This window comes from Sinocyclocheilus anshuiensis, unplaced genomic scaffold (genome assembly GCF_001515605.1).
Source record: "Sinocyclocheilus anshuiensis isolate Anshui unplaced genomic scaffold, SAMN03320099.WGS_v1.1 scaffold944, whole genome shotgun sequence".
In the NCBI taxonomy this organism is placed as follows: domain Eukaryota; kingdom Metazoa; phylum Chordata; class Actinopteri; order Cypriniformes; family Cyprinidae; genus Sinocyclocheilus; species Sinocyclocheilus anshuiensis.
Genome location: NW_015549559.1, coordinates 54,951 through 69,412, shown reverse-complemented (window position 1 = coordinate 69,412; position 14,462 = coordinate 54,951). Strand labels below are relative to the sequence as shown.

Genomic DNA, 14,462 nt, shown 5'->3' with positions numbered 1-14,462 from the left:
ATTGCTGAGAAACACAATCACTACTTAGCAGTCAGATGTCCGTATGCACAAAGGCACAGATCACTAAACAAGGCCATATCTGCAGATTCAACTTTTTTTTTTTTTTTTTTTTTTTTAGTTAAAGTAAATATGTGCTTTAAATAATTTCGGGTAACTTGCCGACAGCGGAACATTATACTAAGTCATAAATTCTCCATACAGCAGTACAGAGCCATGAGCGTAGGCTGAAGGAGAATCCGCCCATCCTACAGAAGTGACGTCATGATACATCACATGACCGGCACCATCGACTATCATTCCTCAACTGAAACCAGCAGCTTTCGTTTATATAAAAGACGTAAACATTTACTGTTTATCTCGGTCATTGCTATAAAAGCTCCGCATCTATTACTCGACTCAACATTTATAAAATGATGATGCCCAGTAACCCGTCAGTCAGTCAGGTTAAACCAAGGCCTTATAAACATAATACTGTAACTTACTACATACTGTGCATAATTAAAATAGAGCCGTGCTCTAGACATTTGCGTAGGATCATATAAAACAGATCAGAAAATAGTAACGTTAGATACATTGAGTGTGTAAGGTTAGCTGATAGCATCACAGTTAGCATGTACATTTAAATGCTAACGTTAGTAGTCAATAGTAACAATTTAATGATCACAGGACTTCAATTGTTTACTTAATATTAGGTCTGAGAAAAATGAAGAATATATAGTGACACAAAAACTGATCTTCACCTGCTGAAGGGAATTTGAATGCTGGCTTAAGCTAACTAACATTAGCTGTGCTAGTTATAAGGCGACTTATCAGCGAGTTACCACAGCAATTCGGCTTTGCATCTTTAAACGACGATAAATGTCAATAAAAACACGTAACTGTATGTGGAAATGTCGCTAAAGAAAACGGACAGCTAGCAGCCAACACACACATTCGACTCACCTTCCAGAGTTTCACACTGAACGAGATTCAAATAATCCGCCTGAGATAAAATACCAGCCTTAAAACCTCTCACCAGCCCCTCTAGATAACCATTGTCCACATTAAAATATAATTCAGAGAAAGGCATTGTGAGAAAATAAGACTACCGGTGTAGTAGCTTAAGAGAGAGATGGACGTAGCCTTAATGCAGTCTTGAGTGATAGTGCTGTCTGATTGGTAAAGAGTCGGATCTTTTCAGTTTTCAGTGAATTGATGGAACAGGTTCTCAAAACTGGTCTGAACAGTTCAATGAGCCAGAATAGCCCAAAAGGAATAGCCTAACGTTACTGGATTGTTTACAGCTTGATTGTATGGCAGTTTAATCAACACACATACGAAGCACTTTGTTTTTGTTTTCACCCGAAAGATGTATGAATTTCAATTTTGTTGTTTATAAATTTCAAAATTACTTTATTCTGAGCTGAACCTTAGCTGCTAAACTGGTACACTACAACACAAAAATACATAACAATAAACAGTTATTAATTAAATTTCATTTGGAAAAATAGCAATAAACAAAATGTATAATTACTGGAAAGTTTTAGACTAAAAGAACAGAAGAGAAGCGTTTTGAAGCCAGAATCTTTCAAACTGTTCAAACTCTTCGAAAGAACCGATTCGCGGAAATGAGTCGGACTTCCCATAGCTGAATGAGGGAAGTTGCGGATACCGGGATACACACACACACACATGTGACCGAGCATCTGACCATCATCAAACCTTAAACACCGATCTCAGACCAGCCCTGCACAATCACCTGAACAGAAGAATCAACCGAAGAGCTTTGTCTGGGCTGAGTAGGACCTCAAACTAAAGATTCCACATTTATTGTTTGTTTGTTTGTTTGTTTTGTTTTTGTAATGAATGATTAAATGTGAAATGTTTCCGTTGTCCTTCTGCAAAAAATTTTTATTTTTTTTCTGAAATATATTTATTATATTTCCAGGATATAGCCTACCGTCCTTACAAACCAACGAATGTGTTTTTTCTTCATTAATTAAAGGCCACTGGCTTTTGAAAGGCAGTGTGTGGTGCACTCTGACCAGCTTCTGAAGGAGAGGTACCATGAATATTATACATGATGTAACCAACCTATAAGATAAATGGAGAAGCTTTATCAGATGATGCTCACCAGAAGATTATTCATTAATGTGCATTTTTACATGAAGAATTAATAGGTTTCTGTGAACTCATCACTTCCTTCTGATAAATTCTTTTTGCTGCAAAATTAAATGCTTATAAAGTGCCTTTCAGCGGAAATGCTCAGTCCATTATTTCTTCAAATATGCCGTTTATATGTTCCAAAGAGAAGGATATGAACTGAAATCATCTTAATTCAATAGTTAGCTAAAAGCATAGTTTAAAATAGCACCAAATATTTGTTTATGAGAAATTGACAGGTGACAGCTAAGCATTACATACAAGCAATATTTATTTGTTTGTTTATTATAAAAAAGAGAGATTCACCATGCAGCTGTGTCTACTTACTATCCTTTATAGACCAGTCTTTAAATATATAAACTAATGCTGACTTGACCTGTTTGTTTCATACAAAATTCTCTAAATAACGTTTCTGTTAATCACACATTCTAGTTGCCACTTATAAACAATTCAGACCAATCTGACCTTACAGAGAGAAGTATTGAAGTTCTTAACCATAAACAATTTATTTCCTCACAAATGAATGCTGTATTGCGTCATCAGTGCTAAAACAGCAGGCTGGAGTCATCAGCTGAGTGTAGCTGTATTAGCTTCATAATTAAGTGTTTACTGGTACTGAGCATTAACTAGGCGTATAAAGTAGTATAAATGCAGTACCTAGTGCAAGTATTCAGGCCTTTAACCGATTTTGTTACCAAATATGTTTTTCAACAATTCATGTCTAAATAATTTTTTTATTTTGTTATTTATTTTATTTATTTATTTTTAATTTTTTTTTGAAATTGCTAAACAATGCAGAAGCAATTGCAATGTTATTTTTTATAATGAGCAAAATCACAAAATCAAGCTAAATAATAATATAATAAAAAAATAAATGAATATGGACTGAATATCTATATAAATATTGTATAAATATAAAAATTGACTGTAAAAACTGTAAGTATGCCTTGTTGCAATAAATCATAACCCAAACTAAACATCATTCAACTAATATTTGTTATGAGTATTGGTTCAAAACGCAGCACCATGTTTCATACCTGAGCTATACTAAGTAGCAATGCATTTTTCATACTTTCATATAATTTTATACATTTAACATAAGTTGACAATGTCAAAATCTGAAATAGCTTACACCGTCCTCCAGGAAATTCTATTAATCTTTTCCTGTGTTGAGTGCATGGGCTTATGTGTGTGTCAGTGTTTGTGTGGGAGTTAAGTGGTTGTGCCAGGCACAAGAGACCACACCTCCATCCACTGATCAGGACCATGTGTCCCTCACCTCCCACCTCAAGGAGTCTTATAAATCACAGAGTCCAGTGCAGACCCTCAGCCTGGGACACAGAACCCTGCAGGTAAGTCAAAAATGTTTTACTTATACATGTGCATGTGTAAACATACACAAATCCACACACATACTGCATGGCAAATGCAAACCAGTGCAAATACCAAGTACACATCTGTCTACATGCTCACAAACATTAACACGATTTCAAACATTTAAGGAACGATTAACTTCAATCTGAGTGCTTCTTGACTGCACTCTCTCTTTTTAGTGAATACAACCGGAAAACTAAAAGTGTGGCTGAAGTTTATCTTGTTTTTGAGTTTGAGTGATTATGATGCTGAGCATAGCCACCTTCAGTTGTTTTTTGATGAATGTGATGGTGATGGCATCACATCCAAACCTGAGACATAGTGAAAACTCCTTTGCTCTACCTGACACAGGTAAGGTTTCTATAGACTGATGTTATTTTCCAAAAATGTGGCGTGTGTCTTTTTCTGTTGATAATTTCAGAGATAGTGTTTTTTTTTTTCTTTCTTTCTTTCTTTTTTTTTCTTTCTAAAATGTGAAAATGGTAATAATAAAGAATGACTAGTCCAAACTCTTAATTTAAATACATAATCATTATTATTATTTGAATAATAAAATGTTTGTTTATTTATTTAACAACTTCAAGTTAATTTCATATTTCATCTAATCGTTTCAAAAGTCATTTCAAATATTTTGATCATTGTTCATTATGGTAGTACACAACATTTTTTGTAAAAAATTGTCAGTACTTCATTGTGTAAATCCCATGTTATGTTAAGTATTAAATTAATACATTTCAAATTCATATCATGGACTGCTTGTATTTTTTTGTGTGTTTGGTACATTTGTGTTTTGTACATCATAGGCTTACTACTTGGAGTGGAGCACCTTGAAATAAACTCAGCAGAAGAAAAACTGCTAGAAGACCTTGAATCCTATGATGAGGTGAGTAATTGACATTTAGCATATGCGTTTAATATCAAGTGACTTTACGTGTACCACCAATGGTACGTGCCTCCAGGTCATATGGCTCGTGTGATTGTGATCAAATAATTAGAAAAATTGTATTTTATTTAAATTGTTGTTTTTATTTTTTAGTGTTTTATTTCTAAGATCAGTTTACAATTTTAACAGGCTAGGTTTTTTTTTTTTTTTTTTGCATTTAAGTATTAAACTCTAAGGCATAGCCCACATTTCTATGTCAGCAATGTGATACACAAATAATTAAGGTGATGACTTGGATCTCGATTTAATTGGACATGGTAACTGGTCTGAAAATTTGAGCACCACTCCGCCAAGCTGGAAAATGTTCTTCTATGATAGTGAAGTATTTTTGTTGCCATAACTACAGGATCTGGGTAAAGCTGTACGGCTGCAGAGAAGAGGCACTCGCTCCCCCAGCCGCTGCATCCCTCATCAGCAGTCCTGCTTGGGTCATCACATGCCCTGCTGCAACCCCTGCGATACGTGTTACTGCCGTTTCTTTAAGGCCTTCTGTTAACACCTGCAAACACGAATATGCATAGAGCCAAATTCTACTCTGAAATGTCTAATTGTGGCTTTTACATTTACAGTTTATACAGCTCCAGAATGTATATGTGGATAGTGTAAATGTACAGCCTCACACTATCCACAGAAAAGTTTGTTACAATAGACCAAATATATAATTTTTTAATATTAAAGCTACACAAAGCCTAAAGAGTGCACCTTGGCTCTTAACATTTCAGATTTGTATTGCTGCAGTTTTATGGTGTAATTTTATTGCAATTTTAAGGTCAAAATCTACTCAAATATTGTCTCAAATATTTTGTATATGTGCATTCAATAAACTGATTATTGCAGATCTGTAGAGTATTAACTTAAAAAAGCTATGAATGGTATCAAACCACCTGACATCAAAACTGAACTGTGTACAACTGCACACACTGAGAGCTAGAAGAAAAACAGATTCATCTCTGCTTTACAAAAGGTTACCAAAAAACATGGTATATACTGTATTGAATACTTCTCAAACAGAAAGCTGCATCCTAGTGAGCGAGGAAAGGAATGGATAATGTATGAAAATGCAACAAGCGTCCTGCATGCATTGCAAAACTTTCAATATTTTGAAAAAGCATCCCAGGATACACCTCATAAAATCAGTTTAGAAAATAACCAGAGCATGTTTATGGCAAATAGTGGCTATTTTGAAGAAGCTCAAATATAATGCAGTTTTGATCTTTTTAACTTTTGTAATCACTACATATATTAATTCCAGTAATTCCAATTGTGTTTTGATGACTTCATGATATTCTAAAATGGGGAAAATAATACTAGTAAAGTATACTGGTAGTGGATAAATGTGCATTTATAGACTTCTATAAATTGCATGTATAGAAATGTTGCACTCTATTTTTCAATATATCCAATTGAACCAAAGGTCATGTCACACATCTTTATTGATGAAACTAAAGACAGTATTAATGGCTGCTTTAGTTTGCAGCAATGGTCTGGTCAACCCAGGCACGGAGTTTGGTGACACGGGCATACACGGCTGGGGTGGAAGTGGAGCAGGTGCTGCTTCCCCAGGACATGATACCAACCAGAGTCCAGACTCCATTCTTCTCACAGACCAGAGGACCGCCAGAATCACCCTGAAACACACATAGGAGAGTTGTAATCAAAACATTTACCTATACATGTAAGAAGACATTTTAAATAATATTAAATAATGATCATAAATTTATTTAGGACAGCTCACCATGCAAGAGGAGACACCAGATGCTCCAGCACAGATCATCAGATCAGTGATCTTGGTTCCCCAGAAACGCTTGCAGTCATCATTGGTCAGCAGAGGCAGAGCAGCCTGCTGGAGCAGGGCAGGGGTATCAGGAGCTGAAAGGGTAGATTGGCAGAATTTTAAAAGCTTTCAACAGAAAATAGATCAGGACAGAGAATATGAACAAATGCTAAAATATACATTCAAGTTTTGACAATACATGCAAACTGATAAAAATGCTGAAATGAAAGAAGATTCTGAAACTCACCATTATATCTGGTCAGGCCCCATCCAGAGGTCACACACATCATGCCTCCAGGGAAGTTGTCGCTGGTTTCAGCGAGACACACAGGAGACACGTGAGTGTTGAGCTAAGCTGGAGTGGAAAGCTTGATCAGGAGGATGTCGTTGTTGATGGTGAAGCTGTTGTAGTTAGGGTGCTTGATGGACTGTGGGGAAAGGTTACAGACATATCAGCATTCAGATTTTCAAGTAGATTTTCAGATTTTCATCTGTGGGAATTCTCTCTTAAGTTTTCTGTTAAAAGACTGTCTCCAGTGATTCAGGTATGATACACTAGTGTAGCAGCGCTTTTCAACAGCGGGGAATCGGCTACTGAATCTTCAGCGAAAAGAAATCATATTATAGGTTGTGAGTGTGAATGTGAAGCAATACAACACCGTGTTCCACGATAGAATGGCTATAAATGATAGAATGACTTTCACTAGAAGGTTCTTTTAATGAATAGTTCAAAAAGGTTCCAGTTTGATAAAGTCTTTACTGAACTATATCGATCAGATCTGTTAGTGAATCAACACCTGGCTTACTTACTTACACAACTGCAAGTTATCATTATTAGGGGCCAAGCACTGAAGGTGCTATTGGTATTGTTAGAAGTCTATGGCAGCCCTATGAACTGTAGATAGGAAAATCATGAAATTCGCTACACTGATTGAGGTAGTCCTGAATAGTAATTTATAATATCTTCACAGATGTCGAATGAATGAAGAATGTTTTGTGTGAGCATCATCACTGACTGATTGTCCATATGACGTGTTGTTAAAGATACCATTTTATGTATAGTTTTTATTAATCAACGAAACGATTTTGCAATATATTTATGTAGTGAATTTGGATGGAGGCTCCCCCTGCTAAAACAGAATTGTGTAGGAAATTATGCTCAGTATAATAGATATTGAGAGTCTACACACCTTTCCAACACTAATGGTCTGAATGGCCTCAGCATTGGATGAGCGATCATGCTCACCCAGGATAACACGGTGAGAGGTTCTGTAAAAAATGAAATAATTAAAATTTTGTAACCCAAAAACTTTGGCAACAGGACATGCAAGTTTAAAAAAGCAAACGTAATCCCAATAGATTCCTACAGGCTAAACATTGTAAAGTTGTAAATTTAGTCTTGTCTTACCTGACATCGCAGTGAGCAGCAGTCACAACCCACAACTCATTGATCAGAGAGCCACCGCAGAAGTGGAAGCCAGTGGAGTCCTGGAATAAATTTTAAATGATGTAATAATTTAATAAACCTTTTGAGTTAGCATTTAAACGGTATTGTTATTGACACAGATTTTACCTGCAGAGACACCTGCCAGGGCCAGGAGTGAGGCCGTGCCTCCTCACCATTCACAATCCTGGAGTAGCCAGTGATAACAGGGGGGATGGCAGGAACGCCACAGCCTGACAGACCAAAAAATAGAATCAAAGCAGTTTAACAGATTCATGCGTTCTAAGGGCTATTTAATAAAAGTAATCTAGGCTTAAAGGCTGTTATTAAAGTATCTTATTTTGAAACAAACCAAAACAAAAAATTGTAGGATCGTACCATAGGCTGCACCAAAGAAGGCGTGACAGGAGAGTATCCAAAAGAAGGCCATTGCTGCACTTGAATATTGTCTGCTCCTTTGAGGTCTTTATATATTCTGTCCTCATTCATACACTGGACATCTTATCTCACTACTGTGGGATAGTGTGCACCTTGCAAGAGAGAGTTTTTTTTTCCATCCCTACAAAAGATAACGCCTCCTCCTTCTGGTTGCTTTAAATCAGCTGTAAGTCTTTCATCTGTGAATTACATTTATATTTATGCATTTGAAAGCAACTAAAACGGCATTGAAAGTAATATTTTGATCAGTTCATGCATTCCCTGGGAGTCAAACCCTTAACCCTGACATTACTAGCACCTTACTGTACTTTTGGAGCTACAGAAATCCTACCAATAAAGACTGAATGCTGCAGATTCACAGATATAAAATAGCTCTAATACTGTGAAATAAATTTCTTAGGAAAACTGTTCTCAGAAGACGGATAACTTCCATTTCATATGAATGATTATAGTTGATAATACCTATGTGGTGGAAATGGCCGTTACATATTTCATGTGTGAGTTTTGTTATTTTGTGTAATATCCTCTGTTAATTAGAAGAATGCACAAAACACTTCCTGTAAGGTTAATTAGAGGATTTTATATTTTGCATCTGTCAAATAAGCTTATTGAATGAATTCTGCTCTCTTTAATTTGTGTTGCGTAACACATTTTTCAAAAGTCATCGTGTTTACTGCAATAACCCTGACCCTATTGGTTGTATTTTCATTCACACTGATAGAGGTGTATTCTCTGTTTCAAGGCCTGTGTGTCCACATCTGCACTGATTCCCAGGTTTGGTAAACCTCTTCACGAAGCCTATTCCCTACATGTACATTAGTGCAGCTGTATGTGCTGTAAATATGCATAATCACATTAGTTGCAAACCTTGCATTCTGCAACCAATATACTTTGTACTGGATAGCAAATATTATGACATTTATTTCAAAGAGGAACTGAGCTTGGTAGAATATATATATATTTTTTTTTTATTCATTAGTTATTTCGTATTAATTTTCAAATTTATATTTATTCCTGTGGTGCTCATTTTAATTCAGAGATTTAAATGGAATGGAAATGCAGCAGCAACATTAGGAATTAATTCTAAGAAAGCATGCAATATTGCCAGTATTGCTTTGAAAAGTTGAAAATTGAAATGGAGAGTGGAGAGACTGTGAATACAATTATATTATCCTTTTTTTTTCAATGTTTTAAGATTTATTAGATTAACAGTTGTGTATAAATGGCTTCATTGTGCTTTTATATTCATAATTGCGTAACAAAAATGTAGCACCTATATGATCAAGTGTCAGTTTTGGAGCTGTCCAGAGATATTGTATTTAAAGTGATGAGTGCTTATACTGTGTAATTTCATAACATTTATAAAATATTATGTGCTTTAAAGCAATAACAGTGTATTTATAAAAAGACTTACAAGCCTTATGTTATCATAATTGATATATAGAAAACAAAAAGTTACTTTTTATATATAATTCCATTTTAGATTAAAAATGAATGGCCAGGTCAAAGTTAATATGAATTAATATCATTCGTTTTTTTTTTTTCTTTCTTTTTTATGCCCTTACATGTTTGAGTATACATTACATACACGCACATAAATGATATTTATATATTTTATTTTCCACTATCAATTTTTTTTTCAGTTCATTGATGTTCACAAAGTGCTCCAGACATGCTAGCCACAATTGCCTGCTTTATATCACTATTATTTTATTTTAAAATTTCACAATTATTTTCAAAAATTATTTTATGATTGATTTGTAGTTATTAAAATGATGCAATAAGATTAAATCACTCAAACATATGGAATGTCCATTGTCCACTGTAAATTACTCTGACTTAAGTTAGAAACATTTTTATGACACAAGAACAATCAAGGAGTTTTTGTTTTCTCAAAATAAAACTTTATTGATAAACATCATGACCAAGAACTACTGTATAAACATTATTCTTTAGTTTGCAGCAATGGTCTGGTCAACCCAGGCACGGAGTTTGGTGACACGGGCGTACACGCCAGGTGAACTGGTTGAGCAGGTGCTGCTTCCCCAAGACACTATACCAACCAGAGTCCAGACGCCATTCTTCTCACAGACCAGAGGACCGCCAGAATCACCCTGAAACACACAAAAGTTAGTCAGATCTGTACAACCTTCAAGAACTTCAAGAACAAATAGAGAGGTAAACTGGTAAATCAATAGAAATTCACCATGCAAGAAGAAGCACCAGATGCTCCAGCACAGATCATCAGATCAGTGATGTTGGTTCCCCAGAAACGCTTGCAGTCATCATTGGTCAGCAGAGGCAGAGCAGCCTGCTGGAGCAGGGCAGGGGTATCAGGAGCTGAAAGGGTAGATTGGCAGAATTTTAAAAGCTTTCAACAGAAAATAAATCAGGACAGAGAATATGAACAAATGCTAAAATATACATTCAAGTTTTAAAAATACATGCAAACTGATAAAAAATGCTGAAATGAAAGAAGATTCTGAAACTCACCATTATATCTGGTCAGGCCCCATCCAGAGGTCACACACATCATGCCTCCAGGGAAGTTGTCGCTGGTTTCAGCGAGACACACAGGAGACACGTGAGGGTTGAGCTGAGCTGGAGTGGCCAGCTTGATCAGGAGGATGTCGTTGTTGATGGTGAAGCTGTTGTAGTTAGGGTGCTTGATGGACTGTGGGGAAAGGTTACAGACATATCAGCATTCAGATTTTCAAGTAGATTTTCAGATTTTCATCTGTGGGAATTATCTCTTAAGTTTTCTGTTAAAAGACTGTCTCCAGTGATTCAGGTATGATACACTAGTCTAGCAGCGCTTTTAGATTTTCAGATTTTCATCTGTGGGAATTCTCTCTTAAGTTTTCTGTTAAAAGACTGTCTCCAGTGATTCAGGTATGATACACTAGTGTAGCAGCGCTTTTCAACAGCGGGGAATCGGCTACTGAATCTTCAGCGAAAAGAAATCATATTATAGGTTGTGAGTGTGAATGTGAAGCAATACAACACCGTGTTCCACGATAGAATGGCTGGAAATGATAGAATGATTTTCACTAGAAGGTTCTTTTAATGAATAGTTCAAAAAGGTTCCAGTTTGATAAAGTCTTTACTGAACTATATCGATCAGATCTGTTAGTGAATCAACACCTGGCTTACTTACTTACACAACTGCAAGTTATCATTATTAGGGGCCAAGCACTGAAGGTGCTATTGGTATTGTTAGAAGTCTATGGCAGCCCTATGAACTGTAGATAGGAAAATCATGAAATTCGCTACACTGATTGAGGTAGTCCTGAATAGTAATTTTTAATATCTTCACAGATGTTGAATGAATGAAGAATGTTTTGTGTGAGGATCATCACTGACTGACTGTCAAAGATACACATTTTATGTATAGTTTTTATCAATCAATTAAATTATTTTGCAATATATTTATGTAGTGAATTTGGATGGAGGCTCCCCCTGCTAAAACAGAATTGTGTAGGAAATTATGCTCAGTATAATAGATATTGAGAGTCTACACACCTTTCCAACACTAATGGTCTGAATGGCCTCAGCATTGGATGAGCGATCATGCTCACCCAGGATAACACGGTGAGAGGTTCTGTAAAAAATGAAATAATTAAAATTTTGTAACCCAAAAACTTTGGCAACAGGACATGCAAGTTTAAAAAAGCAAACGTAATCCCAATAGATTCCTACAGGCTAAACATTGTAAAGTTGTAAATTTAGTCTTGTCTTACCTGACATCGCAGTGAGCAGCAGTCACAACCCACAACTCATTGATCAGAGAGCCACCGCAGAAGTGGAAGCCAGTGGAGTCCTGGAATAAATTTTAAATGATGTAATAATTTAATAAACCTTTTGAGTTAGCATTTAAACGGTATTGTTATTGACACAGATTTTACCTGCAGAGACACCTGCCAGGGCCAGGAGTGAGGCCGTGCCTCCTCACCATTCACAATCCTGGAGTAGCCAGTGATAACAGGGGGGATGGCAGGAACGCCACAGCCTGACAGACCAAAAAATAGAATCAAAGCAGTTTAACAGATTCATGCGTTCTAAGGGCTATTTAATAAAAGTAATCTAGGCTTAAAGGCTGTTATTAAAGTATCTTATTTTGAAACAAACCAAAACAAAAAAATTGTAGGATCGTACCATAGGCTGCACCAAAGAATGCGAGACAGGAGAGTATCCAAAAGAAGGCCATTGCTGCACTTGAATATTGTCTGCTCCTTTGAGGTCTTTATATATTCTGTCCTCATTCATACACTGGACATCTTATCTCACTACTGTGGGATAGTGTGCACCTTGCAAGAGAGAGTTTTTTTTTCCATCCCTACAAAAGATAACGCCTCCTCCTTCTGGTTGCTTTAAATCAGCTGTAAGTCTTTCATCTGTGAATTACATTTATATTTATGCATTTGAAAGCAACTAAAACGGCATTGAAAGTAATATTTTGATCAGTTCATGCATTCCCTGGGAGTCAAACCCTTAACCCTGACATTACTAGCACCTTACTGTACTGTTGGAGCTACAGAAATCCTACCAATAAAGACTGAATGCTGCAGATTCACAGATTGAAAATAGCTCTAATACTGTGAAATAAATTTCTTAGGAAAACTGTTCTCAGAAGACGGATAACTTCCATTTTATATGAATGATTATAGTTGATAATACCTATGTGGTGGAAATGGCCGTTACATATTTCATGTGTGAGTTTTGTTATTTTGTGTAATATCCTCTGTTAATTAGAAGAATGCACAAAACACTTCCTGTAAGGTTAATTAGAGGATTTTATATTTTGCATCTGTCAAATAAGCTTATTGAATGAATTCTGCTCTCTTTAATTTGTGTTGCGTAACACATTTTTCAAAAGTCATCGTGTTTACTGCAATAACCCTGACCCGATTGGTTGTATTTTCATTCATACTGATAAAGGTGTATTCTCTGTTTCAAGGCCTGTGTGTCCACATCTGCACTGATTCCCAGGTTCGGTAAACCTCTTCACGAAGCCTATTCCCTACATGTACATTAGTGCAGCTGTATGTGCTGTAAATATGCATAATCACATTAGTTGCAAACCTTGCATTCTGCAACCAATATACTTTGTACTGGATAGCAAATATTATGACATTTATTTCAAAGAGGAACTGAGCTTGGTAGAATTAATTTTTTTATTCATTAGTCATTTTGTATTCATTTTCAAATTTATATTTATTCCTGTGGTGCTCATTTTAATTCAGAGATTTAAATGGAATGGAAATGCAGCAGCGACATTAGGAATTAATTCTAAGAAAGCATGCAATATTGCCAGTATTGCTTTCAAAAGTTGAAAATTGAAATGGAGAGTGGAGAGACTGTGAATACAATTATATTATCCTTTTTTTTTTCAATGTTTTAAGATTTATTAGATTAACAGTTGTGTATAAATGGCTTCATTGTGCTTTTATATTCATAATTGCGTAACAAAAATGTAGCACCTATATGATCAAGTGTCAGTTTTGGAGCTGTCCAAAGATATTGTATTTAAAGTGATAAGAGTGCTTATACTGTGTAATTTCGTAACATTTATTCAAATATTCTATGCTTTAAAACAATAACAGTGTATTTATAAAAAGATTACCAGACTGTTATCATAATTGATATATAGAAAATAAAAAGTAACTTTTTATATATAATTCCATTATAGATTAAAAATGAATGGCAGGTGGCAAAGTTAATAGGAATTAATATCATCAGTTTTGTTTTGTTTGTTTTTTTGTCTTTATTTTTTATGCCCTTACTCAGCGCATCAGAGAGGCAGAGGAAGGGCCTAGTTCGCCTGATGCTGCTGGTTCCAGGTGCTCTGAGAAAAACAGAACTCAACTCTCACGTAAGAGAAGAACTCCGAATTCAGAAAGAATAGCGTGCTCATAGGTAACCTTTTTATAAAAGGGGAGCACTGCTCAGCACTACCACGAGAACCGCCCATGAAGCGAGGAATCCAACTCCTCAGAGAGAATATATATATATATATATATGAAGAGTTCAGATGCAAAAGCCTCTAAGTGCCATTTGAAATTTTCTTCTAAAATGAACATTTTTATCAGGCTCCTATGTGTGGCTCCTAAGGAGTTTTTGTTTTCTCAAAAAAACTTCGAACTGCGTCCTCTAGTGGTCGCTATGGGGAACGGTATACCCACGCCACCATGCTGGCACAATGCCAGAAACCATGGCGAGCACTAAGTACCACTCTACCATATTGCCATGGGAGTTGCCCCTGGGATGTTATACGGCTGTCAGTGACATTATTCCCTACGGCCAAAGGCCTAGGCTACATACCCCAAAAAACTTACCTGTTAGGGCCA

At 35.9% G+C, this 14,462-nt stretch overlaps 3 protein-coding genes and 1 pseudogene across 3 annotated transcripts in view; 1 reads left to right on the top strand and 3 right to left on the bottom strand.

Annotated features, from left to right (window-relative positions):
* LOC107657104 (V-type proton ATPase subunit d 1) overlaps nt 1–1,174 on the bottom strand; it is a 14,165-nt gene extending 12,991 nt beyond the window's left edge. Inside the window, exon 1 of the mRNA XM_016445107.1 lies at nt 943–1,174. Coding sequence (XP_016300593.1) covers nt 943–1,069 — 127 coding nt within the window. The 5' untranslated portion in view covers nt 1,070–1,174. The remainder of the gene's footprint in view (nt 1–942) is intronic.
* Nucleotides 1,175–1,717: 543 nt separating this feature from the next.
* On the top strand, nt 1,718–5,204 carry LOC107657089 (agouti-related protein-like). Its single transcript, XM_016445096.1, has 6 exons — nt 1,718–1,778; nt 1,985–2,041; nt 3,341–3,494; nt 3,696–3,867; nt 4,320–4,399; nt 4,806–5,204. The coding sequence occupies exons 4-6, from the start codon at nt 3,759–3,761 to the stop codon at nt 4,953–4,955; spliced, it is 339 nt and encodes a 112-aa protein (XP_016300582.1). The 5' UTR covers nt 1,718–1,778; nt 1,985–2,041; nt 3,341–3,494; nt 3,696–3,758; the 3' UTR covers nt 4,956–5,204.
* A 657-nt stretch (nt 5,205–5,861) lies between these two features.
* On the bottom strand, nt 5,862–8,151 carry LOC107657102 (chymotrypsin A-like; annotated as a pseudogene).
* Nucleotides 8,152–10,023: 1,872 nt separating this feature from the next.
* LOC107657100 (chymotrypsin A-like) lies at nt 10,024–12,366 on the bottom strand. Its single transcript, XM_016445105.1, has 7 exons — nt 12,271–12,366; nt 12,021–12,124; nt 11,856–11,935; nt 11,638–11,716; nt 10,609–10,789; nt 10,322–10,455; nt 10,024–10,229 (listed from the first exon to the last, which is right to left on the bottom strand). Exons 1-7 carry the CDS (start codon nt 12,320–12,322, stop codon nt 10,068–10,070), a joined length of 792 nt encoding a protein of 263 aa, XP_016300591.1. The 5' UTR covers nt 12,323–12,366; the 3' UTR covers nt 10,024–10,067.
* Between the last annotated feature and the right edge of the window lie 2,096 nt (nt 12,367–14,462).